The sequence below is a fragment of the Agelaius tricolor genome, unplaced genomic scaffold, assembly GCF_023055355.1.
Source record: "Agelaius tricolor isolate 1412-34295 unplaced genomic scaffold, bAgeTri1.0.p SCAF_27, whole genome shotgun sequence".
Lineage (NCBI taxonomy): Eukaryota > Metazoa > Chordata > Aves > Passeriformes > Icteridae > Agelaius > Agelaius tricolor.
Genome location: NW_027269287.1, coordinates 10,438,858 through 10,462,436, shown reverse-complemented (window position 1 = coordinate 10,462,436; position 23,579 = coordinate 10,438,858). Strand labels below are relative to the sequence as shown.

The window sequence follows — 23,579 nt, the reverse complement described above, 5'->3', positions numbered from 1 at the left end:
GGGGGAGAAAAACTATGCTCTGCAGAATGGTTTATTGACCTCTGTCAATTCTTAAAAACCTTCTCTGGATGCTTCAGGTCTTGTGAAAGTCTTCCTTCCCATGGAAACAAGTTGCAAAATGTTTCTGTTGAGGAGGCATTCCTCAAATATCAGAAAATATTAGGAGATTCATTTGGCTTAACATAAGTCAGCATGTGTTTAGCAAACCATAATTCAGGCACCCCTTAGCTAAATAACTATGTATTTGACAGGGGGTTCAGTTCATAAGGTTTTCCTTAGATAAACAGAACAAAATGGGTTAAGTACTGAAGCATATTAAATGGAAAAGTACATCAAGGTATGTTTACAGATGGGAAGGTAGCATAAAAAATACAAATATTGCCAAAGCTTAAGCATGTCTGCTTAAGGCAGAGGGTGAAAACCTGGTGTAGTTACAGGCTGTCTGCTCATAATATTTAGAAGTAGGCTCAAATGCAGTTGCACAGGGAATTTGATTCTGGCTTTTCCTTGCAATCTCATGTCCAGCTCTTCAGGCTTAATACTTTTAAAAGTCTTTTCATGCTTTATTTTGTTTGTTTCTTCTTTTCCAAGGCAACAGAAGGAAACAAAGTATTACTGTGTGGTACTGTGTAAACACTCAGGTTAGTTATCTGTGAAGATGTGTCTGCCTAGTAGTGAAATAGCTGGCAAAAACCACATTACACATTTCAGTGTAGGGCAGCTGTGGAGGTGCACCAGAGCCTGTTTTGGCTGGTAGAAAGGAGTGGTAGGAACCAGCAAGTAAGGGATTACACTTCTGGCTCTGGAGGGAGACAGTGCTGAGAGACATGACAGAAGCTTGACCTCTCTTGTCCTGTCTCCTGCAATCTGTCCTGATGTCTCTTGCATCCTCACTGAGGCATCTTTATTTTATCTAACCAGTCCCATAGGCAATGAACCACCCCTCTGCCCCCCACCCCAGTCCTCATCTTACTCTCAGCTCTGGACAATCCAAGTTTTTTTTTTTCCTGTAATATTATTCATGTTCCATTCTGTTTGCCCTGCTTGTCCCATTTCTTACAAATTTTAGTTTCTCAAAAACTAATGACTTGACAGAAAAGATAGCCCTGGCATAAAGATCAGACTCTTGACACTTTTCTGCTTCTACTCCAAAGCCTTGGAGTGCTCAAGCTTTTCACAGAATTTTTTTGTTTAATAGGGGCAAAATAAGCCCTTTTTCCTAGCCTTGTTCTTGGAAATGATGGAACTGTTTTGGATTAAATCTTCCAAAACAAGGCTGTACCAAGGACCTAGCATGGAAAATCTGCGCTGAGATCATTGTGTCTTGGCAATGTTATAGACAAGTGAAAAACAGTCTTTCAGTGGAGAGAGGTGGTCTCAAAATAAGATAGGGCTGCCACCTTTCCTCTAATACAGACGTAGTGACTGATGAGCCTATTTTATTTTTTCCTGAGATGTATCATATGTAGACTTGGGTGATAAGAAGTTGTACAGTAGTTTGGCTGAGCATCTTCTTGGTTACCAGGAGCCACTTTTGGATCGGGTCAGCCCATGTGGAAACAGTAAACAGTCTCCTGGCACTTCCTTAACAGCTGGTCAAGTCAACAATAATGTGTCCTGAAGGTCAAAATTATTTTTTCAGCCAGAAAACAATTGCTATAAAATAACCAATAACTCAAATCCTTCATCTTTTTTCTTCTACAAATACTACTCCCAAAGCTTTGAAAAATATATAAAATCCATCTAATACATTTTAGTTTTGATAGCATATTTGTTTGCATCAGGACAATAAAAAGATGCAGATTTTCAGTTCTTGGTTTCTGTAATGGTTTTTGCAAGTTCTTTTTGAATTAGCTAACTGCAGTCTGGCACAAGTTGATGGTTTGAGTTCTGTGAGCAGGAAATATGAAGCTGGCCAGCTGGCTTTAATATGACATTTTGAAAATAAAATGTTTTAAAGGCTAGGCAGGTATGATCCAGCTAAGCAAGTCATAAATGTCTATACCTACATATATATATGTGTGTTTGTGTGCATATATATTTATATTTACATATATATGTGTGTGTGTGTGCACATACTGTAAATGCACATGCTGATAATGCTAGTGAAAAGGCAGGGAATTTAAAATCCTGATTTCCTAATTTGTACTTTCAGCACTGTCTCATAATATTGATTTATACTGTACCCAGGGAATCAGTGTGAGAAGAAAGAAATAAAAAAAAAAATTCTAATGTTTTTTGACATCACTTAAATCCTTCATGGTTTATTGTATAAGCCTCTTTAAGGGCCGCATGAAAACCTAAATCTGAATTATATAGATTATTTTCAGTTGATAGAATGTACTGAAATTGATCTTTCATGCCAATACATGTCAGGAAAATGTAGGAGCTAACTGGAAGAAAATTTGACATATCATTTGCATCCTTGAGAAGCTCACATGAACTGTGAAGCAAGAATCTACATTTTAATATTGTGTGTATGTGTGTGTGCGCGCGCGTGCGCACATGTGTGCATATGTATGTGGGTAAACACCAGCATGGAAAAATATTTTTCTTATGCAACTTCACAACAAATTCCAAATACCTAGATTAAAATGAAGGTCTGAGTTCAGTTGGGTCTGCTTTTATCAATTCTGCTCATTTTTGCTAGATTTGGGTTACCATTCTGAAGCTCAGGTTTTTGAAAGCAAACATCGTGTGGTTTTTATCCATCATGTAAGCTTTTGCATTATTACCTGATAAAATAGTGCTTGAACCTCCCAAAGAGTTCAAAATCAAATCCTCAGAAAGGTAATTGGCATAATAGTCTATTCTACTACCCTATCTAGCTGTGGCTGCATTTTTGTTTTTTCATTGCATAAGTATTCTCTTATTCCTCTTTGATGGTTTTTTCCTCACTCTCTTTACTTGAGTTCATCTGCTTGCTTTCTCTTATCCTCCATAAGTAATTTTAGTTGCAATTGTGAGAAAGGAAAATCAAGTGACTCTGTGTTGCACTTGAATATTTACATGTTTTAAAACAAAGAAAAGAGAAGACTTTCTCAAAACTTTCCTGCAAGATGCTGTGGAGGCCAATAGTAGACATATATTTAAAAAAAAATAAAATAAAAAAAGGAAAATAGACCTCACAGTGACTGTAACCACGGTGGTCCAGTTGTGACCTCCAGTTCAGCAAGTTCTTCAGCTTTTTTTGGGTTGGACATAATATAAAAGCTTTAGTGCTGGTTTCTTTCTTGTACTGTTTTCCCTAAATATCTATTATCACCCTGCTGCCTTCTGATGCCAGCAGTTTATATATAGACACAAACAGGATGGGGCCACTGGGATCAGTGTCGTGAGCAATTTATTTTCAGCATCAAGTCTCTTTACATGGTTATAACAATTGAGAGGAGAGATGCTAACAGCTCGCTGGTCCAGCAGGAAGCCAAAGAAACTTAATGTTACAAGATACCATAAATGCGTCTCAGCCAATTACATAGAGCAAAAGCATACTGACGGTAGTTCTATCCAATCACCTTAAGCACACGGAGCTTTGGTTGAAACAATAGTAGCCTATTCTCAAACACAATAGCTCATTTATAAGAGACAACGAATAAAGCTCTATAGATAAGCATAACCTTCTAGATATCTACTAAATAAACTTGTTGCAACTTAGAAAGCCGAATTACACAGCTCTATTGTTCTATTTCTCACGTCTTCTCTACCACTTAGTTATCTTTTTCTGCTGTGTTAGCACTTCACAATTCCTGCTGCATATGAGGCCTGTCTTTTTTACCACCTTCCCAAAACCCTCTGGTTTTTATAGATTCCCACAATTCCCCCTCTCTGTTGACCAAAAAAGAAACCTTCATGATGGTATTGTATACTACTTGTGTTTCATAGCCCTACTATAATATTTTTACTTACTATCTGCTTAAGGCCTGTTTTTGTGGACACTAAGCATTGCTATATCACAGCACAGTAACTTAATGCTGTGAAGGCCCAGTCAGTGAAAAAGGTATGAATCACGTCTGACATTGGTTGCAAGTCATTGTTCAAAAAACTCTTGTAGATTCCAGGGTCTTAACTCAAAACCCTCTTCCATTTCTATACCTTCAATCTACCATTTCCGTGAGATTTTGAACACTCTCTGTAATTCCACTTCCTATTTCTCTCTCTTGTATGACAAAAACTTTTCTGACCATTTTGTTCATCATTCGTCATACACACTGAAGTATGCAGGGGATCACTATCAATATCACTATCAAAACACCCAATACATAGAGACTTATCTTGCAAAGTTCCCTTAGCCAAGGTGCAAAGCTTCATTCTTGGAACAGATCATCCAACCAGCACCCACCATCTTCTTTAATTTGGGCTGTCAAATCTTTCAGTTTTTGTGTGCTTTTGTGGATGGGTTCAATGGATTCAGAATGATCGGACAGGTTCATACAACACAATCCTTCAAATTCCTCACAATCATGTCCTTGTGCCAGTAAAAGAAAATCAATTGCTGCTCTATTTTGAAGGGTAGCATGTCTAACACTATTAACATTGGTCAACATGTCACTGATTGCAGAGGATGTGGCATTAGTTTGTTTACTCAGCCAACATCCAACTTGATCTAATTGTTTCAATGCCATTGCTGAAGCCAATATACCTGCAGAAACCCTCTTGCAGCTTTCCAAGGCATGAAATCACTTCTACAGTTCTCATCATAATGATGAGCAGATCTTGTTCTCCTTTGTTTCTTTTTCATGACCTCTTTAGCTGTGGGTGCAATTACAGTGAGCATCCCAATGCTACATGGGCCACCTTCAAGTGTGGTGGAATGCCTTTCCAAGCCCTATCTCCACAAATGAACCAATATCTCTTGGGTAATTGTCGTGGATATTGGTCAGTCTCAGAAAGCACATCCCAACTGTTTGAAAAATTACACCAAAACCTTAAATTTCTGTATGCAAAATAATGAGGAGTAACATTGTACTTTGGAGGATCACCTTTTCACCAAACACTAGCTGTGAAGGTAAAGCAAAAATCCATTGTTAAAGAACCAAGGATTTCCAATTCTTGGGGTTCAGATGCTGCTCTGGGAAGTTTTTTGGCCCAAACGTTCCAATTCAATGTGGGATCGTTTCCATTATCAATCTTACCTGTCTTACCATTGGATTGCTTTTTGAGGAAAGGCAAATCTTTTACTGGCACACCAACCAGATGGGTTGAGAAAGGTTTTTCTGGTTCTGAATTAGACAAACATATAGTACCCAAGCCTGCTGCCTTGGCTAAGGTCACCCAAACATTTGTTTTTGGTTGTTCCACAGGCAAATCTGCACGACAAAAAACAATTAAAACCCACCAACACCAACATACAACTTGCATTTGCTCCATCTTTTTCATGAGCTAAGTTTTGGCAAAATTCTCACATATATATAATTTTAAAACTTTGCTTTTAGCCTTAAGATAAGATTTGACTTTGAAAATCTAACAGAGGGGATATATAACTTAACAAAAACAAAAACCCAAACTTTTGCCAAAAATCAGCTCTACTAAACAAACATTTGACATACAATTAACATACTTATAAATAACATTAACACAAAAGTTTGCAGGTTCCACCAATGCACAAGGAACGTCAGGAGTGACCTGGGATCCCTCTGCTCGGCTCGCGTCTGCGTACTTGCTTCTTTGGTTCTGGACTCGTCAACATGTTCTGGGGTGCGATATGGTTTGACGTTTTTGGCTGGGACCCACTTAATTCCTGCACCTGTAGAGACAGAAGCATACCCTTTGCCCCAGGTGATTAATCGGAAAGGTCCTTCAATTTGTCCAGACTCAGGGTTTCTAATTAAAACAGGAGGATTTTCTTTCAGTTTTGCCTGTGTGTTATTTGAAAAATGCCTAAAAATTGGTGGATCAGGTTCTGCAACCGAACTGTTTAAAAAATTAAAAACATATAAAGCTTTGTTCAGCCTCATCTGAAGTGTGACCTCTACTCCCCCTCTCTGTTGATCTAAAATGTGTTTTAATGTTTGATGTGCTTTTTCAATTGCTTGGCTTGTGGGAGAGTGAGGAATACAAAAGATGTGTCGAACACTTCATTCTTTTAGAAATGTGGCTAATTTTTGAGAAATTTATGCAGGACTATTGTCAGTTTTTATTTCTTGGGGTACACTCAATGAAGCAAAAGCTTGCAGAAAATGATGACAGGCATGATTACTTGTTTCACTTGTGTGAAGAGAAGCAAAAATTGCACTAGAGAACATATCTACTGAGATATGAATCTTTTTAAATTTACTAAAGGAAGGGTATTTAGTGATGTTTGTTTGCTATAACTGCAGGCTTTGTAAACTTCGTGCATTGACAGCTCTTGTAGAAACAGGAGGCTGTACAAGCTGACAGGGCAAGTACTGATGATTGCTTTAGCTTGAGTTTTGGAGACTCGAAACATTCGCACAAGTGCTTGTGCGTTTTGGTGAAAAAAGGCATGACTCAGTTTTGCTTGTTTAAAAATGTTTGGCAAAGTATTTGAAATGACTATTGTGAGTTTGTCCGCTCTCGCGGTTTTTTCTACTAAAAATCTAGGAAGCGAAGAATGAGCTCTGATGTGAGAAAAAAAATATGGATTAGTTCTATATTGCAAAGTTGTAAAAATATATGAAAGCTAATGATATAAAGTATCATTACTAACATCTTTTAAAACTGACCTTTCTAATTTCTTAACTACATTAGCAACATAAGCAGAATCTGTGATTAAATTAAAAGGTTGTGGAAAGAGCTGAAAAGATTGAACTACAGCAGTAAGCTTAACAATCTGAGGAGACCCTTCTACTATTTGAATGTCTGATACTTAAGCATTAGTTTTTTGGTTCAACTAAGTTACAACTGATTTGTGACTTTTGCTAGACCTATTAGTGAAGAGAGTTACTGCATTTAAAGGTTCTTCCCTTAATTTAGGTTTTTTTCTAAAACTCAATTTTGCTTGCAATAATTTGTGAGCTGGGTAATGAACAGAACAAACACTTGGAAAATCTAAAAATGCATACTGTAAATCATCAGAGTTTTGCATCGCTTAATTAAGATAATCTTTTTTCAATGGTAAATAGATAACTGCAAAGTTTTGACTTGCTAAAGTTAGCAATCTGGTTTTGGTTTTGATTACAATTTGTGCAATCATTTCTAAAACTGTGAAAACAGTTTTTGGAAACCTGTAGGGAAGAAAAATCTATTCTATTGTCAACAAAGGATTTGGCTCAGAAGGGTCTCATTGAAAAATTAGACCACAAAGTTGCATCTTTTCTCTTAAAATTGCAAAAAAGAAAGGCTTGTCTGGAATACAGCGATGAGCTTGTCTTGTTTGGAGAGCTTCTATGACTTTGTCGAGGGCTGCACGAGCTTCAGGTGTTAAGGTTCTTGGAGAAGTGATGTCACAGCTTCTTCTCAGTAAATCGAAAAGTGGATTCTGTTCGTCATTGGCGATTTCTAAAACGGGCTTGACTTAATTGATTTTTCTCAAAAGTTGTTGTAAGTTTTGCAAATTGTTGACACTGGTCTGGATCTGTACTTTCTGCGTTGTTATGGTCTTCTCAGTCATCTTCTATCTCAGATACTGCTAGGGTGGAACTTCTTGGATTTTTGTTGCAGAAATTACAAGTCTAGTATTTTGGATTTCAATCACAACACTAGCACGGGTTTGCTCTATCTCAGACTGCGTTGGAGCTGTGATGAGCAAATCATCTATGTAGTGTAGAATCATGGATCTTGGAAACTTCTGTCAAACTGGAGACAGAGCTTGAGCAACGAAATATTGACAAATTATAGGCGAATTCTTCATTCCTTGTGGCAATGATTTCTAGTGATATCTCTGCACGGGTTCTCTTCAATTGATAATGGGAACAGAAAAGGCAAATCTTGGAGCATCATCAGGATGAAGTGGAATGTGGAAAAAACGGTCTTTTAAATCAATGACAATGAGAGGCTAGTGCTTTGGGATCATTGATAAAGAAGGGAGTCTAGGTTGAAGAGGTCTTATGTCTTTAATCACTTCATTGTCATAAATCAGGTCATATGACCTGATCATCTTCAGGTCATAAAGCAACCTCTAGGAGTCTGATGTCTTTTTGTGGATGACGAAAACTGGTGAATTCTAGGGACTATTTGTGGGGGCGATGGGACTTTGCTGTAATTGTTCTTTTACTAATTTTTTAAGGATATTTAATTTTTTCTCCGTCAAAGGCCATTGATCAATCTATATAGGATGATCAGTTTTCTAGGTCAACTTTAAAGAAACTGGTTTATTTCTTGTACTGTTTTCCCTAAATATCTATTATCACCCTGCTGCCTTCCTTGTACTTGAGCTGAGTATCTTTGGACCTTTCTTCTCACATCATCACCATGGTGATGCTCAATGTTAAATTAGTCTTGCATTTATTTCTCTTTGCTGGCAAGAAATCTGTATTTCCTGCTTGTCCACCAAAGTCACAGGTAAATGACTAAACTAATCTTGGATAAACAATGAAAACCTAGATCTCTGTGATCAAGTCACTAGTGTAAAAAATACAGTTCTCCAGTCAGGTGCCAACTGAAGGAGGGCAGACATTCTCATCCTCACCTCCTCCTCCTCCTCCTCCTCCTCCTCCTCCTCCTCAAAACTCACACTTGTGTCAAATAGAAGATTTTTTTGGTACTGTTCCAACAAAACCTTTATCAGTCTTCCCACAATAAGATATGTACCCTGAAGAGGCTGGAATTAGCTGCATTTTTATAGAACAGTCCTGTCATTCCTTCCCTTACCTTTTAAAATGAAAAACTTCTTGAAGAACAGTCACCAGAAATGCCTAAAATAAGAATGGTAGAGTTAGTTTGGAAACAGTAGGATAGTGCTGCTAAGTGGGAACCTCAGTTCCTGTGGTGCTTAGTACGTGGTTATTGAAACAGCATACTTGAAACTAAAAAACTTACTCAGGTTAGGAAGCAGTGCCTAAATGGCTTGCATCTTCTCAGTTGCTAAGCAAGGTGATATGTTGCATGAAATATTACACATCTCCTTTTGGAATCTCCAATTCTTAATGGTCAGGAAACTGTTTAACGAGAATGAGGATAGAGCCCTTACAGTAGATTTGTGGAGATCTGTGAGGATGGTCAGGGACAGATGAGAATATCAGTGTCCTGTGTATATTTATGTGCAGGCAGTGTTCTCTACGAGGCTGTGCAATCCAGCAAAAGGAGATGTAGGATAAACAGCCTATGACACTGGGTTATTTTGTTAGCTTTATGTTTCTCTTTCATTGTTTGTTTCTGCCCTTGGACAAGATAGGTTTTCAAAAATACTTGTTCAACTGTCACAAGCTTATTACCAATGTTATCCAATTATTTACATAGAAGCTTTCACATTACATTATTTTTCCAATAGAAGCTCGTTGTATTTACATGGCAAGAAACTGAACTTGCCTGGCAAGTGTCATTTTAAATCAATCTGTTTTAAATGATAGAAGCTTGCAGATGTTCTAATTTTGGCTTACTTGAATTCTTGATAAATGAGTTTCTGACTGTTTAGGCCAAAGAAATACAAGCAACTTAAAATCTAGTTTTATTTAAGCTGGCTATGAGTAATTTGGTCTACACTTAAAACATCTGTATTGAAAAGCCCTGAGACAGTCAAAATGGTTTTCCCATCCCCTGTGTGGTCAGTCCTTGGCTTACATGCTTATATGTAAGCTCTTTATTTGCATAACTGACTGAAAAGTCAGGCTCCCTGTCTTGTGTGAAAACATCTTGACTGCTTCATCCTGTCAGGTCACACTTTTGTTTCTAGTGTTCAAATTATTTTTTTATTTTGTAATACTTTTGTCACTGTGAGGAAGTTAAAACAGTAGCTTCTCAGAAAAAAACCCATGTCAGACTCCACTATAACTGTGCTTCTTCTTTAGAAGAATTCTAAATTTAGAAAATTCCTTCAATTTTCTTTTAGGAAATTGAACTTTGAATGTGTCTAAGTGACAGACTGAGTTTTGTGTCTACACAGATTTACAGTGTGTCATTTAAACTAGGAATATTCATTAGGATGGAAAAAATAAATTACCTTGCTGCAGAGGCATAGCTTGCTTTTAAGTCACCAGTTTGGACGTTTTCATATTTTTCTTCTGTTTGGCTGATCTGGCTCTCTAATTGAGCAAGATATATATGTTCTTGGATAAACAAGGAGGAAAGAAAACACACAGAACATATATATCCAAGGGAACATACAGGCATCTCCTTTTCTCCTGTTCTCAGTCCAGCTCCCACCAAGCCTCCTATAGCAAACTTCCCACTATCCCTCCTTACACTGAAGGTACCTTACTGCATGTCCTCCTATTTCTTCTCCTCTAAAAGCAGATTAACTTTATATGCGTGTGAGTTTTAATTCCATGTAGAGTCGCTGAGGGCTAAGGATGAGAAGTCCCTTCTACCTCACCCAGTATCTGCAGCACAGCCCAATGTGGTGTCTTAGCAGAAGCTTGCTCAACTGGCCGTTTTCATCTGGCATTGCTCATACCTCATATCATCCAGGATAAGTGCTAAGAAAGGATTATTGGTACTTTGAGACTGAAGGCCAGGACCATTGATTAGGCACTGCAAGATAAACAAACCAGCTTCTAAGCTGGGGCAGTGGTTTGGAAGGAAATTGATTCCCCAGCCGTGTCCTGTTATTGGAACAAAAAGAAACCTGAGAGATATGTTTTATTTTCCAGTAACACGGGCAACAACTGCCTTCACTGGATACTGTTTTTAATTTAGCGTCCAAAATAGCATGAGAGTCCAGGAATCTCTGTTACCTAGCTTGAAACAATCAGTATGTTGTTCATCTGCCATGCTTTATGACAAACGGGAGCTCAGCACAAAGAATCCTCTGTTGTCTTCTCCAAGGCATGAGATAAAGTCATAAGATTTTATTTTGGAAAAATTGACCTAGCAAATATTTTAATTCAAAACAAGAACAAATGCAAAGCAACTTGAGATTAGTTCTATTGAGACTGTAGGAAGGATTCAGAGATCTGACTGAGTGTGAAAATGAGTAGTTTAGTAAATCCAAGTTGATACAATTTTGGTAGGTAAGGTTCAAATACTCAAATATTTTGCTTTATGACAGAAAAATATATTTAAAACAGAAGAAGAGTGAATAAATTTGACCTGTGAATAAAAATGTTCTAGTCCATTGCTTAAAATTAAATCAAGAATGTAACAATAAAATAAATTGAGGGGACTGTAACAATTTCAGTAGATTTGCTATAGCCAGTACTGAAAACTCTGCACTCACAAGTAGAAGCTCCCAAGTAGAAGACTTTGTAATTTCATCCCCGAGATTATGGAGTGTGCTCATGGCACTGTGTCCCTCAACACCACAAAAATCAAGTGGAAAACTAGTGAAGCTTAAGCTACAGATGGCAAAGCTGAACAAGTCACTGAATCAGATCAATCCTTTGGTTGTACAAAGATTACTGGTTCAGTGGCCTTTGAGAGACCACAGTTATTGTTGTGATGCTTTTTAAATGGAGGGCTTTCTCCAGGACCCAGTGGGTAGTTACATACCTTGTATGGAACAAATTACTGCAATCTAAGAATAAAAAAGAACTTAATCCTGCTCCCAGTGAGGTCAGTACTAAAGCATTGCTTAAAACATGACTCCACAGTGTGGATATGTTATTTCACAAATGGGGACTGACTTCACTCTTACATGTGTGGTTTTCTGAGATTCATGGATTTAGGGCTACAATATGTCTTTAGTTCATTACAAATGTTCACCAGAATGCATTTATTAAAATTCTGGCCAATGGTATTCACCCAATTTCAGTATCTTATTTTATGCTTATTTTATGCTTTTTTTCCAAGAGATGCTACTGTTTTTAAAGGATTGCCCCTGTCTCCTGACAATGAATTTATAAAGTATGAAAAAATTTTTGTCCTGTTAAACAGTTCTACAGTGGGAAGAAAAGAACAAAAAAAGGTGTGAGGTTTAGGCCACCATATGCTGAACAGTTTTGCATTCTGTGCAGGGACACTCCGTAACTCCATACCAGTGGCAGTTTAGAAGACAGATAATCAATAATAATCAGGCTTGGGAGCACTGAATTGAAGAGTTTCAAAAATTGCTCCACCCTGAGCAGCATAATGCATACACCCTTCCAAGTTTTTGGTGTAGTTCCTGTTATTATAAGCAAATGAGTCAATAAATATTACATAGCAAAACAAACTGGCAAAATACCATGTAAGTACCATACTGAAAATGTTACTGAGCCTACTAGAAGAGAACGTACTAAGTAATGCTCTAACAACTTTTGAATGCCATTTTGTACCCATGTGAAACTTGTCAGTCCACATTTAACTTCAAATATGCAACTGAGGTGTTGTCCAGAAAATTAAACGGTTAGAAGTGACAGTAATCCATCTGCAATCACTAGAATAGAATTCAACACAAAGGCATTGTTTTGAAAAGCTCCTCCTAAATTATGGTCATAACCCCAGTGGTCAGACAGATGGTTTGGTGTAGTTAGGCCAAGAAAACTGCCAGCAGTGTTTTCATAAAATAAATCCTAATATGTCTTCTGTAATTCAAAGAGATCTGTGTCAATTTTGGCAGAAGGGCAACTGAGAGTCTTAGAGTTTCTTTACATTTTGTTTTACTATCTCATGAGTGACTTGTATTTTCCATGGCAGAATTAATGTTTACTCAAATCAATGATCTTGGATGTTTTTATTAACCTTCACAAACTCAGATGAGCACTGTGAATTATGCATAACATTTCAAGTCTCCTGCGCTACGATGTCATGGCACTGAGTCATTTATGAATAATCCCATTGTGTGTAGTAGAGTTCCTCTCTATTGTTCTTTGCATTTTGCCACAGCCATTCTTGTCCATCACTCCACATTACTCTTTCAAATTTATTTTTCCATGGATAAAACCTCTTAGTTTTCAGGATAAGACAGCTGAAGATATTTGAGCTGTTCATGTTGGGTGTTGGGCAAGAAAAAAGCACAGCCTCAGTGAGTCATGTTTTCTCAGAGACAAAAAAATACTCTAGTAAAATGGGAATTACATAGAGATATACATAATTTGCCTGCAAAAGTGAGAAAATATTTTCTTTAGATTGAAAACATACATTTAGTCCCCACTAGAATTGACATTTCAGTCATTGGCAGAATGTGCCAAGGCAAAGTGCATCCATTATTCCTGTTCTGTAGATTTCAAAATTATCTGTGCATTTGGAAAAAATACTTAACATTTCAGACTCTTAACAGTGCCAGGTTTTATACATGAAACTTCCTTTTCATCCTGTATCGCAGGTTGTCTTTGTTAGCTGGTGTAAAAGCTTCTGGGACTGTGGACTTGTGGCACTGGATGATGTATCATTGAGCCTGGGAAGCTGCCAGGCTGCTGGTAAGACCATGTGTATTTGTCATCCAACAGCTGCTATCCTTTTGAGAAGAGTTCATACACCTTCATTTTCCAAGCCTATCCTACAGCAGACTTCATCCTGTTGCGGTTTCTTGTCTTTTTTTTTTTTTTTTTTCCAATAAGTATTGCATAAATCCTATTTCTGCAAAGTAGCAAACATCCAGCAAGGACCAGTTTTTGCTCACAGGGGTACCAGATAACTCCTAATAAATTTCAGTGACTCCAGAGTGGTTGTATATAGATGAAAGGTCCTTTGAGGGCATTAAAATAAACCCACAGTTCAACTGAGTGAAAAGTAGTTTTCAAATGGTCTTTAAGAAGCCAGAAATGGACCCTGTGTTTTTCAAAACACAGCATAATTTTATTTTAAGCAAGAAATACAGTTGTACAAGGTCAAGACACAGCCTCACCTGAGCTGCAGTTCTTTGATGAACACAGAGAAAAGCAGTCCAAGACTCCCACTGTAGTGGGAGAAACTGAATGGTTTTCAGTAAAATTTTACCCTCTGACATGCACAGGCCAACCTCTCTGAACTCACCAAACTCCCCCTTTTGTGGCTTTGTGAGGTTTGACAATACAACAATTGTATCCTGATTTTTTAAAAAAGTTCTCATGAGGCAGGCACAATCTACAGTCCCGTTCTTCTTTGGAATAAAGCCATGTCTTTGCAATGGTCCTAAAAGCTTTTTAATGACCTCTCTTGATTGGATGCATTCAGGCTAAAAAAACAGAGAGAAGTCACATGTACAAAACAAGATGCCATTTTTCTAAACTATTTCCAACAGCTGTCTTGCTGTAATTTTTAAGTAATTGGAAAAGAAACCAAAGGTGCAGAACTGGTATCTGGGTGTATAGTCATGCCATGGCTTGTCTCTGATGGCAGCAAAATAAATGCCTGAAAAATGCCCCAGAGGTATCAAGGCTTCCTCCTCTTCAAAAGGTGTTGGCAGCTCAAAATGTCTACTTCTGAATGACAAATTAAGATTACCTGACAGAAGCCTCCTGGCGTGCACCTGAATTATATCACCTTTTGTATGATCTAATAGAATTGAAATAATGAAAATACTCCAGTAATTGCAGCTCTCTGGTATGTTGTAGGCTGCAGTAGAGTCTGGTGCCAAAAGAACAGAGGAGAGCTAAATGTGGCATTGATTTCAGTTCACAGAAACTCCAGTCTTTGACAATGCTCATTTATTATGCATGTTATACATGCTGGGACTTATTAACCTGCTTGAGGTGCCAAAACAGTGAAGAAAATTACACTGGTAATTCTATAACAGTTATAGAATCATAGAATTGCTAAGGTTAGAAAAGACCTCTAAGACCATTGAGTCAAACCATTAAAACTAAAAGACCTCTTAAGATCATCTAGTCCAAAACACTATTGTGAAGAATAATAAACTGTTTTAAAGAATCCTAGGACTAGTGAATCCTAGTTACTGAGCTAGACTAGGGCACAGATTTTCCCAAAGATGTGAAGAGAATTAAATTAAATTTTATACAACAGTTTGAAGGTAGCTTGTATAATCTTGTGACTATTGTAAACATTGCCAGGTAGCTGTAATTGATGTCAGCAGGTGAGGAAATGCAATACATTACTTGCGTAATCTCTCCATATATCAGTCTAACATATTTTAAGTTTTAAACTATATCCTCTCCTTACAGATTTGTTGCTGCCCACTCCTGGAGAATGCACTTTTGAAAAAGATGAGTGTGTGTTTACCCAGAAGAAGAGAGGTCGTGGGAGCTGGCACAGGAAGAGGGGTCCAACTCCCACTTCTTACACTGGACCGAAAGGAGACCACACTACTGGGGTAGGTGAGTTAAATTCCACATTGAACTTTCAGAACAGAGTTTGGCAGTTAATAAAAAGTATTAATTAAATATTTTAAATGATAACCCAGAAGATAGAGAAAGCTTTTGCTCTTCTATTCAGAAAAGTTACTAATCAAACGAAATAAGCACATTTCACAGGGAACTCATGAGTGGTTTTGAGAATATTAAGTTAAATCTGAATTATCTGAATTATCTCTAGGCCATATGGATAATTTGGTTGCCATGTCCCAAAGTAGCCTTTTCCTTAGGAGATAAAAGAAGAGGATGACTGTCCAGATCTCACAGAAAAAGCTCCTTCCAAACTCCCAGTTTACGTGAATATTCCCTGAGACTGACTTCAGACCTATTTTCAGTTTATGTGGATCATTAAGTAGTCTGAGAAGTGAGGCTGATAGCTTGACTTTAAAACTGAGAGCCTTTTAAGCCTGGTCTGTGAATGATTATTCCTTAGTTCATTTCTTAACAGCAAGCTGTGCAAGTGGTTGGGATTCTTCTGTATATACCCCTTTGGGTTCAAACTTAAAAGAAAACATGAAGAATAAAAGAGATCCCACAAGCCTTTATTTTGAAAATGTGTTCCACAAGCTCACTAGTACAAGTTCAAGTATTTAGGACCCCCATTAGCATGAAGGCGCAGAAAACTGCATCACCACCAACCACAGCCTAAAGCATACCCTCAGATGTACTTGCAGCTGTCTCAGAATTCCAATGAATCAATCTCTACCAGAATGCAATTCCTGGTGTAACTGCAGCTGTAGTATATTCTTCCTTTTCTGTGGCTACATATTTCAACATATATAACCAAGTTTTAAGGGTTCAGGCCATGAACTGGTGGAAGGCAAATTCATGCCCCTCATTCCATCACTCAGATATCACCAGCTGGAGCAAACTGAAGTGTGTGAAAAGACTGAGGAGCATCCCCACATCCCATCTGCTGCATAAAACAACTGTTCTGTTTTGAGATGTACACTCTGCCAGAAGACAGTGAACTCAGATAATGCAGGAACTCTTCATGCAGTCTCAGTGTTCCCTTTTTGTGGTCTGTCCCTTTACATGCCTGTCTGTCACCACAAGTCCTGGGGGTGAGATTGCCTTCAGAGGGAGTGGCAATTCCCAAGGATCAGTTAGACAGGCAGAATGCTGAGAGCAGCAACAGCAGCCAGTGGATACTTGAGAGTATCTTGTGGTACTCAAGAGTCCTATTTTCTGTGCAAATCCCTAGTGAAGACATCCCCTCTCAGCCAGGTTGTAGTTTGGTGGTGAGCAGCAGTCAAGAGAGAGGGTGAAAAGGAACATTATCTACAGCTGTAGATCCATAATTCATACAGTGTATTGGAGGATTCCCAAGCTGGTTTGTACCAAACCTAGTGCAATCCATTTCAAATATTTTGTTGTTCACTATGCATAGAAGTACTGTCAGTTATTTCTTATTATTTTATTATGCTTATTACAGCATAATAAAATAACTTGCCTTTTTCTCTAATGACTGAATCATACTATAAACTTGTTATAAAGACTAGATCATCTCTTGGCTTTATGAATTCAAACCCAGCATTATTACAGCACACCATTATTACAGTATCTCAAATATTACAGTTCACAAATGCAGAAAGTCTGTGAATCATTAACAAAATAGTTTCAATCATGGGGTTTTTTTAATATAATGAGTATACTGAGCATAATGAACATTCCAATGTAATGTATCCTACTTTGCTAATATTTACTTATATCTTCTAAAGGATACTACATGTATATAGAGGCATCTAACATGGTCTATGGACAGAGAGCATACCTAGTTTCAAGATCACTAAGAGGAACATCTGGAAAACAGTGCCTGACATTTTTCTATCATATGTATGGAGCTGGGACTGGATTATTAAGTGTTTATCTAAAAAAGGAAGGGGATGATGAAGAGATACCTTTGTGGAGGAGGACAGGGGAACAAAGCATCTCATGGCTAAGGGGACTGATAGAATATGAAAGTGATACAAACTACCAGGTAAGAAAAAAAAGCAAGAAGCAGTCAAATTGGAATATTGAAATGAAGTATGTACTAGAATCCAAGTTTTGTATTGTTTAAAAAAAAAATTACAATAAAATGTTTAAATGTAGGTGGCATTGAACGGATACCTGAAGAACATGAAATAATGTAATTTTTTACAAATGAAGTTAGGGAGGGATTTATTAAATACATGAATAAGTTGCAAGTAGGAAAACAGTTATGAATTCAAATGTATTTAAACATATTTAAATGCCATTTTAAAGTACTTAAATTTAAATGCTATCATTTTTTAGTCAGTAGTGGTAGGGCTTTTTCAAGATCATTTGTGTAATTTCTTTTCCTTCAGTTGTCTGTAGCCCTGTCCAGATTTGACACAGCTACTGAGCTGTGATGAACTGAGCTGTGATGAAATGGCAGCTTGTGTAGGATGATCTTTCTAAGGGGGCACCAAGGAGAAGGAATGATGCAAAGCCAGAGGTCTGTCTAAGGAGAAGGGAAAATGAAAGGGAGAGGAAAGGAGAGGGGAAGGGAGGGCAGAGGAGGGGGTAAAGGGTATCCCTTGAATAGATTGCATGGCTATTATTTTTTTCAGTCCTTCCAACATGTGGATTAATGAAAATTTGTGTCTCACTGTACAGATTATTTTTGAGGCAATCCGTGGTGTGTCAATAAGAAGTGACACTGCTATTGATGATATTCTGTTCCAGGCAGGACCTTGTTTGGGTAAGTTTCAAGACACTTTGTAAGAGACACCTGAAATTCACAGTGCTTGTTTGTGGGTGAGTGATATTTCCCAGTAGTACCAATCTCCATTTGATACTACTGCCGGGTTAGTGCAGAACTTTTACCCTCTAATAGGATGTGAGATCATCCTCAGAATCTCAACTAGTAAACTAGTGGCTGTAAACTTTCTAAAAACCACATGACAATACCATTTAAATCCAGCATGCTAATTAAATTCTGCTGTAAGTATTCTTATGTATGACAAAAATAAAAAGAATTACAGTATTTCTTCATTCTTTGTATTCCAGAAGTGGAAGAAATTCAGTTCTCATCAGGCTATCCAGACAGCTTAAATGAAATTGAGTATTAAATACAGTCTGCTGAAAGGAATGAAGCACATTGAAGAATTGTATGTTAGAAACTGCACGAACTGCCTGTTTTAAAATATGATTTAAGTAAATACTGGACTGGTTTGAATACACACCAATACATAGGAAGAACTTGGAGCACTCATGTTCCTTGCCTTTTCAATGAAATTATTGACTCAGGGCTTGTTAGACCATAATTTTTTGATACTACTTCCTCTTCTGCATGAGGAAGTAGTTATTACATAAGTAGTTATTACATAAAGGCTTCCCATTTTGCACAGATCATTCATTTTTAATTTTTTTAACGTTTCTGGTATATAAGTAAAAAGAGGAAATTCAAGTTGCACAATTGAAGTCAATATTGTGTTATCTTAAATCTGCATTCAGTGAATGTTTTGTGTTGGGGATAGAATGGATTTTTGTTAAGAAAATTATAAATGCTTTGAAATAACAAAGAAAAGAGTGTTAGCTACTAGTATTATCCTACAGGTTAAGTGCAATTATTCTCAATGACAAATCTCTCTGGGAAACTTAATACTCTGCTGGCAATTTTTTGTGATAGTGTATTATTTTACTATAACATATATTTGTCAATAACAAACTCACTTCTTGTGTTCAGTATAATTCAGCATAAGATGCTGGCCTGTGGAATTATATGAAATGCAACATTTTAAAGCCATAGGTTTTCTGGGATGAGAGTCTTGTTGTTTTTGGATTTTTTTTTATTAAATAAGTTTGTAGCTCACAGAGAATGCACTTACACTTTGCCCAACCACAGATGTCTTGCATTTATATTAATAGGAAATTGAATTCACGTCTTGTTATTTTTTAAGGTTTTATGTATGTATGTAAGGTTTTTTTAAATTTACTTTAACTTCCTAATAAAATGAAAGTTTGAGTATCATCTTATTGCTCTGCTCTATACTTCGTACTAATCAGTGTAAGGAGAAAGAACTGAACCTAATACAGTAGCCTGAATTCATTATTTTGAACATGAAGACAATGAAATGTGTGGATCACATCACCTAAGAAGGCTAACAAAAAGTAATCTGAACTGCTGCAGGAAGCTATGTACTGAGTGGTAGAAATTATTCTTACAGCCACCATATCCCGGTCCTTTCAGAACAAAGAATATGCTTTTCCTAACAGCCTATAAGGATCAACAGCATCTGGGATGGTCCAGGCCCTTGCATCTTTTGTAAATTTTCATTTTGGTGGCAGAAACAATTGAAAAGAATGTTCAATGTAATACGTTCAATACTCGTGCATTTATTTAACCACACATACTGAAGCCATTTTTCGTTTCCTAGAGACTGAGGAAGAGCCAAAAGGAATTGATATCTTACCTGCCTCTCCTAGGTACCTACAGTCTCCCTAGTCAGCTGCTTATGAACACATCACTCTTGCTATCATTCAAAAATGAAAGCAAACAGAAATAATGGACTGTTTCCTATGCATCAACACAATTTTACAGTTGTTCTGTAAAGTACATGCTTTGTTATCAATATTCAGCTCAAATTATCTAATCAGAAAACAAGTGAAGTGGTTCAGATAATCAGACTTGGTGGTTCTCTGTATGTAAATGAAATGAAGCATGAAGTACAACTGTTAGGCTCTGTCTCTAAAGATCTACATAACTCTGCCTCCCTCCATCAAAGTAATCAGATTTAGGCTGATAAAATAAAAGCCTAAATGAAGGACTCTAACCTGTTCTCCACTGAGTGATTTCTAGGGACCTCAGTGCTACAGTCATTTTATCAGTATTACTGAAGGAAATACTTATCCACAAGGTGTGAGGCATTGTCCTGATGAGGGGAGGGGGAGGGGGGGGGGGGAAGCAAAAAAAGGTGGGGGAAAAAACTCACCAAAAAAACCAAACCAAAGAAACACCTAAGTTCTTCCTTAAGTAGGGAACATCACCTTTTCAATCATTTTTTTGGCAGGAATTAAAGTACAGAGGGAAAATTTGAAAGGTGGCTTTCATTTACTTCAGTGTCTGATGAATATCAGTTCATAGAATAGGAAATTCAGAGACTAGTGAAAGAATGGCTACAAAACATTTGAAAACTGGGTATGGCGCATTAAGATTTCTCCACTAGCAAACTTCAGTTTTATGGTGGAATAAAAAAAATATTCTATCAGCTCCGTCCAAATGGGAAACTCCTCATGCAATTAATTTCTGCCCTGCAGCCATATTTATTTACTATTTTTTCTTTTCTTCACTGCTGCAGTAGCTGTACCAGTACCACAGTGGGGCAAAGAACAGTTCTTTTGAGACTTGCCAACCAGGCCTGTTTAATGTCTGAAAATTCTTCAAAAGCTAGTGAAGACCTTACAAGTAATTGCTTTAATCCCAGTTGTGTCGCAATCTGTAAAATGGAAATGAAAAAAAAAAAAAACCCTTGAAAAGCAGCTATAATGCCCCAAGCATTGGGGCTTGTATTTGATTGCTGTAAATGTAGCTTTGTGCTGGACTGGAACCCAGCTTGTCCTGAGATCAGTGTAAAGCCCTTTTATTGTCTTCCTGTTCAATGCCGTCCTTATTTTAATATTGGTTTTATTTTTAAAATATTGTCCCATTAATTTTCATTTTATCATTATCTTTAATAATTTCCAAAAAGAGGGGCCAATTCAGATCTCATTTACACCAACAGCAATCCAGAATAACAACTGTTATAAAATGTCACTGTTATTCTGCCTTTGTAAAATAAATGAAATGGTATTCTGACTATGGTGTCACACCAAAATAAACCTAATACAAACTTCACAATAATGAATATTAACAAAGACATCTCAAGCCAAGCACTAAAAGAGCTGGCATTTTGTCCACCTGGATGCAAGCAGTGCTTGCCAGTGTGACTGCCCTCACTCAGGAGACACAAAGGAGCAGTGGTGTAGGGCAAAGCCTGGAGAGAGCACGCTCCTCTGGCAGTGTGACAGACACACTGAGTCCTGTTCCCTCTCTCATGTTTTGAGAGAGAAAACCTGACTCTGATCCCACCTCAAAGAAAAGACGAGCTGTCTGTTGTGATGCATTCCCCGGCCACGCTCTTTGGTCTGGGCCACTCAGGAGCTCTCCTGAGGCCTCAGCCTCGATTCCTGGCTCCTGGGCTCACCCTTGAGCTGTGTTCCCAGAAACACCCGGGAACAACTTCTTGTCTGACAGCCAGTCTTGGAATGTTATTTACCCGAACCATTAGCCTGAATCATGGAATCACAGAATTGTTAGGGTTGGAAAGGAGCTCTGGAAACCATCCAGCCCAACCCACCCTGCCAAAGCAGGGTCATCTACAGCAAGTGACACAGGAATGTGTTCAAGTGGGGCTTGAATGCCTCCAGAGAGGGAGACTCAACAATCTCCAGGGGAAGGCTGTTACAGTGCTCTGCCACCCTCAATGTAAAGGAATTCTTCTCACGTTGAGGAAAGCTCTTGAGCTTTACTTTATGGCCATTGCTCCTCATCGTGTCGCAGGACACCACTGAAAAGAGTCTAGCAACCTCTTCTTGGCATCCGCCTTTGAGACAGCTGTATGCATCACTGAGATTCCCTCTCAGTCTTCTCCAAACTAAACACGCCCAGCTACTCATAGCTACTCAACGCTGTAAACGAACGCAGGGAACGCGGCGGTGACCGGTCCGCACGAGCAGCGGAACGCGGGACTGGGAAACGCTCCACCCCGACCCCCGCAGAGCGCTGCGCCGCGGCCGCCCCAGCAACAAGGGCCGCAACGCCCCGCAACGCCCCGCCCCGCCCCGCCAGCCAATGAGCGCCGGCGCTCCCGGCCAATGAGGAGCTTTACAGCGGTTCAGCCCCGGGCAACCGGGCTGGGCGCGCGGCGCGGGCTCAGCCCCAAGAGGGAAGGAGGGGCGGCCAGGGCGGGAAACATGGCGGCGGCGCGGGAAGAGGGGAAAGTTGTGAAGCGTGGTGAGTCTAAGTCCCCCTTTGTACCGGGCTCCATCGTCAGGATCTTCATGAAGAACTTCCTGTAAGTCAGCGGGGGGCGTTTCTTCGCTCTTGAGCGTCCGCGGCCTGCTCCTTCCGCCCCGCTGTAGAGGGGCCGAAGCAGCGCAGCGGGGTCGCGCGGGTACCGAGGGCTGGCGGAGGGGGTGCGGAAAGCGATGTTCCAGGGAAGGTGGTGTCTTACTCGGCGTGGGTCGCTGGGAGACACTGCTGTGTGGGTTACGAGTCCCAGGGGTTGTCAGCGCAGTGTCGCTTCCTTGGCAGCGCGTTCCCCGGTGCTGGGCAGCCTTGCCCAGAGACGATGGCTCCTGTCGGCCGTGCAGCCTCTGCGTGCTCTTCGTCTCTCAGGCAAGTGGCTGCCAAGCACTGCAGAAGGGGACACTGCAGAAAGTGCTCGTAGGGCAGTGGCGATAGGCCTTGACACCCATTAGGATGAAGTGTGTGTGGTCTTTGCACGTGTGTTTTCCACCTGCTGTGTACTGCGAATAGCATGGGTTTTGGACGTATTTGGACCAGCAGAAGTCGTCGGACCATTTGCTTACGGCTCCATGCTAGCCTTGAAAATCTTCAGTGGTGTAGTGCATGAGACACGTATTATGTGTTAATTGAATCCTCAGAGATAGTAGTTAAATCCTCTTTAAGAGTTCATATACCTTCTCTTCCACAAGTACATGGTTTATAATATTGCGTTGCCATTATCTACTTTGTACTCCTCCTTTTGTGGTAGTATTTCAGCTCTCTGTGTTTGGCACAGTTCAGGAATAGGAAATTCGTCAAATGATTCTTTATAAATTTAGGGTGTTAACTTGATGCGAGTTTCCATGAGTGAGTTTGGTCTCTTCCCATAGTTACTATTAGAGTAGGCATTCTGGATGCACATGGTGAAAGATGTCTAATGCAGTTAGAAAAAAAACCCGAACACTGGGGATGATTTGATACGAGTTGAACTCCAGAAAGCTACTGCATTATCTGTTTTCTGTCTTCTTTTTGATGCATAAAATAAAATGAGACCCTGGTAAGTTTATTAAAAAACTTATCATTCTATTGCTGGATTTTATGCTGCACAGTCACTGATTTTAAAGAAAGTTCTGAGTACTCTGGCTGGTGGGAATGTCTTTCATGGTGTTTCACTGAAATGTTAGTTTTCACTCTCGAGACTTTCTTACAAAATGGTATTTCACAATTGAGTCTAAAGGAGGAAATTGTATCTGTTTAATAAAGTAATGAAATATTTCTAAGCAAGTTCCTTTTTTATAAAGGTAATATAGTGTTTTAAAATT

The 23,579-nt window shown here is 38.7% G+C and overlaps 2 protein-coding genes across 3 annotated transcripts in view; both read left to right on the top strand.

Annotated features, from left to right (window-relative positions):
* MAMDC2 (MAM domain containing 2) overlaps nt 1–19,242 on the top strand; it is a 60,782-nt gene extending 41,540 nt beyond the window's left edge. Inside the window, exons 10-14 of one of the 2 annotated variants that reach the window (XM_071448602.1) lie at nt 13,298–13,391; nt 15,075–15,227; nt 16,985–17,244; nt 17,886–17,970; nt 18,279–19,242. In XM_071448602.1, the coding sequence (XP_071304703.1) occupies nt 13,298–13,391; nt 15,075–15,227; nt 16,985–17,244; nt 17,886–17,970; nt 18,279–18,340 (654 nt within the window). In that variant the 3' untranslated portion in view covers nt 18,341–19,242. Of the gene's footprint in view, nt 1–13,297; nt 13,392–15,074; nt 15,228–16,984; nt 17,245–17,885; nt 17,971–18,278 lie in introns of those variants that run through there. The other variant, XM_071448603.1, reaches the window with a different exon arrangement.
* A 2,892-nt stretch (nt 19,243–22,134) lies between these two features.
* SMC5 (structural maintenance of chromosomes 5) overlaps nt 22,135–23,579 on the top strand; it is a 50,069-nt gene continuing 48,624 nt past the window's right edge. The window contains exon 1 of the mRNA XM_071448567.1: nt 22,135–22,324. Within this exon, the coding sequence (XP_071304668.1) occupies nt 22,224–22,324 (101 nt within the window). The 5' untranslated portion in view covers nt 22,135–22,223. The remainder of the gene's footprint in view (nt 22,325–23,579) is intronic.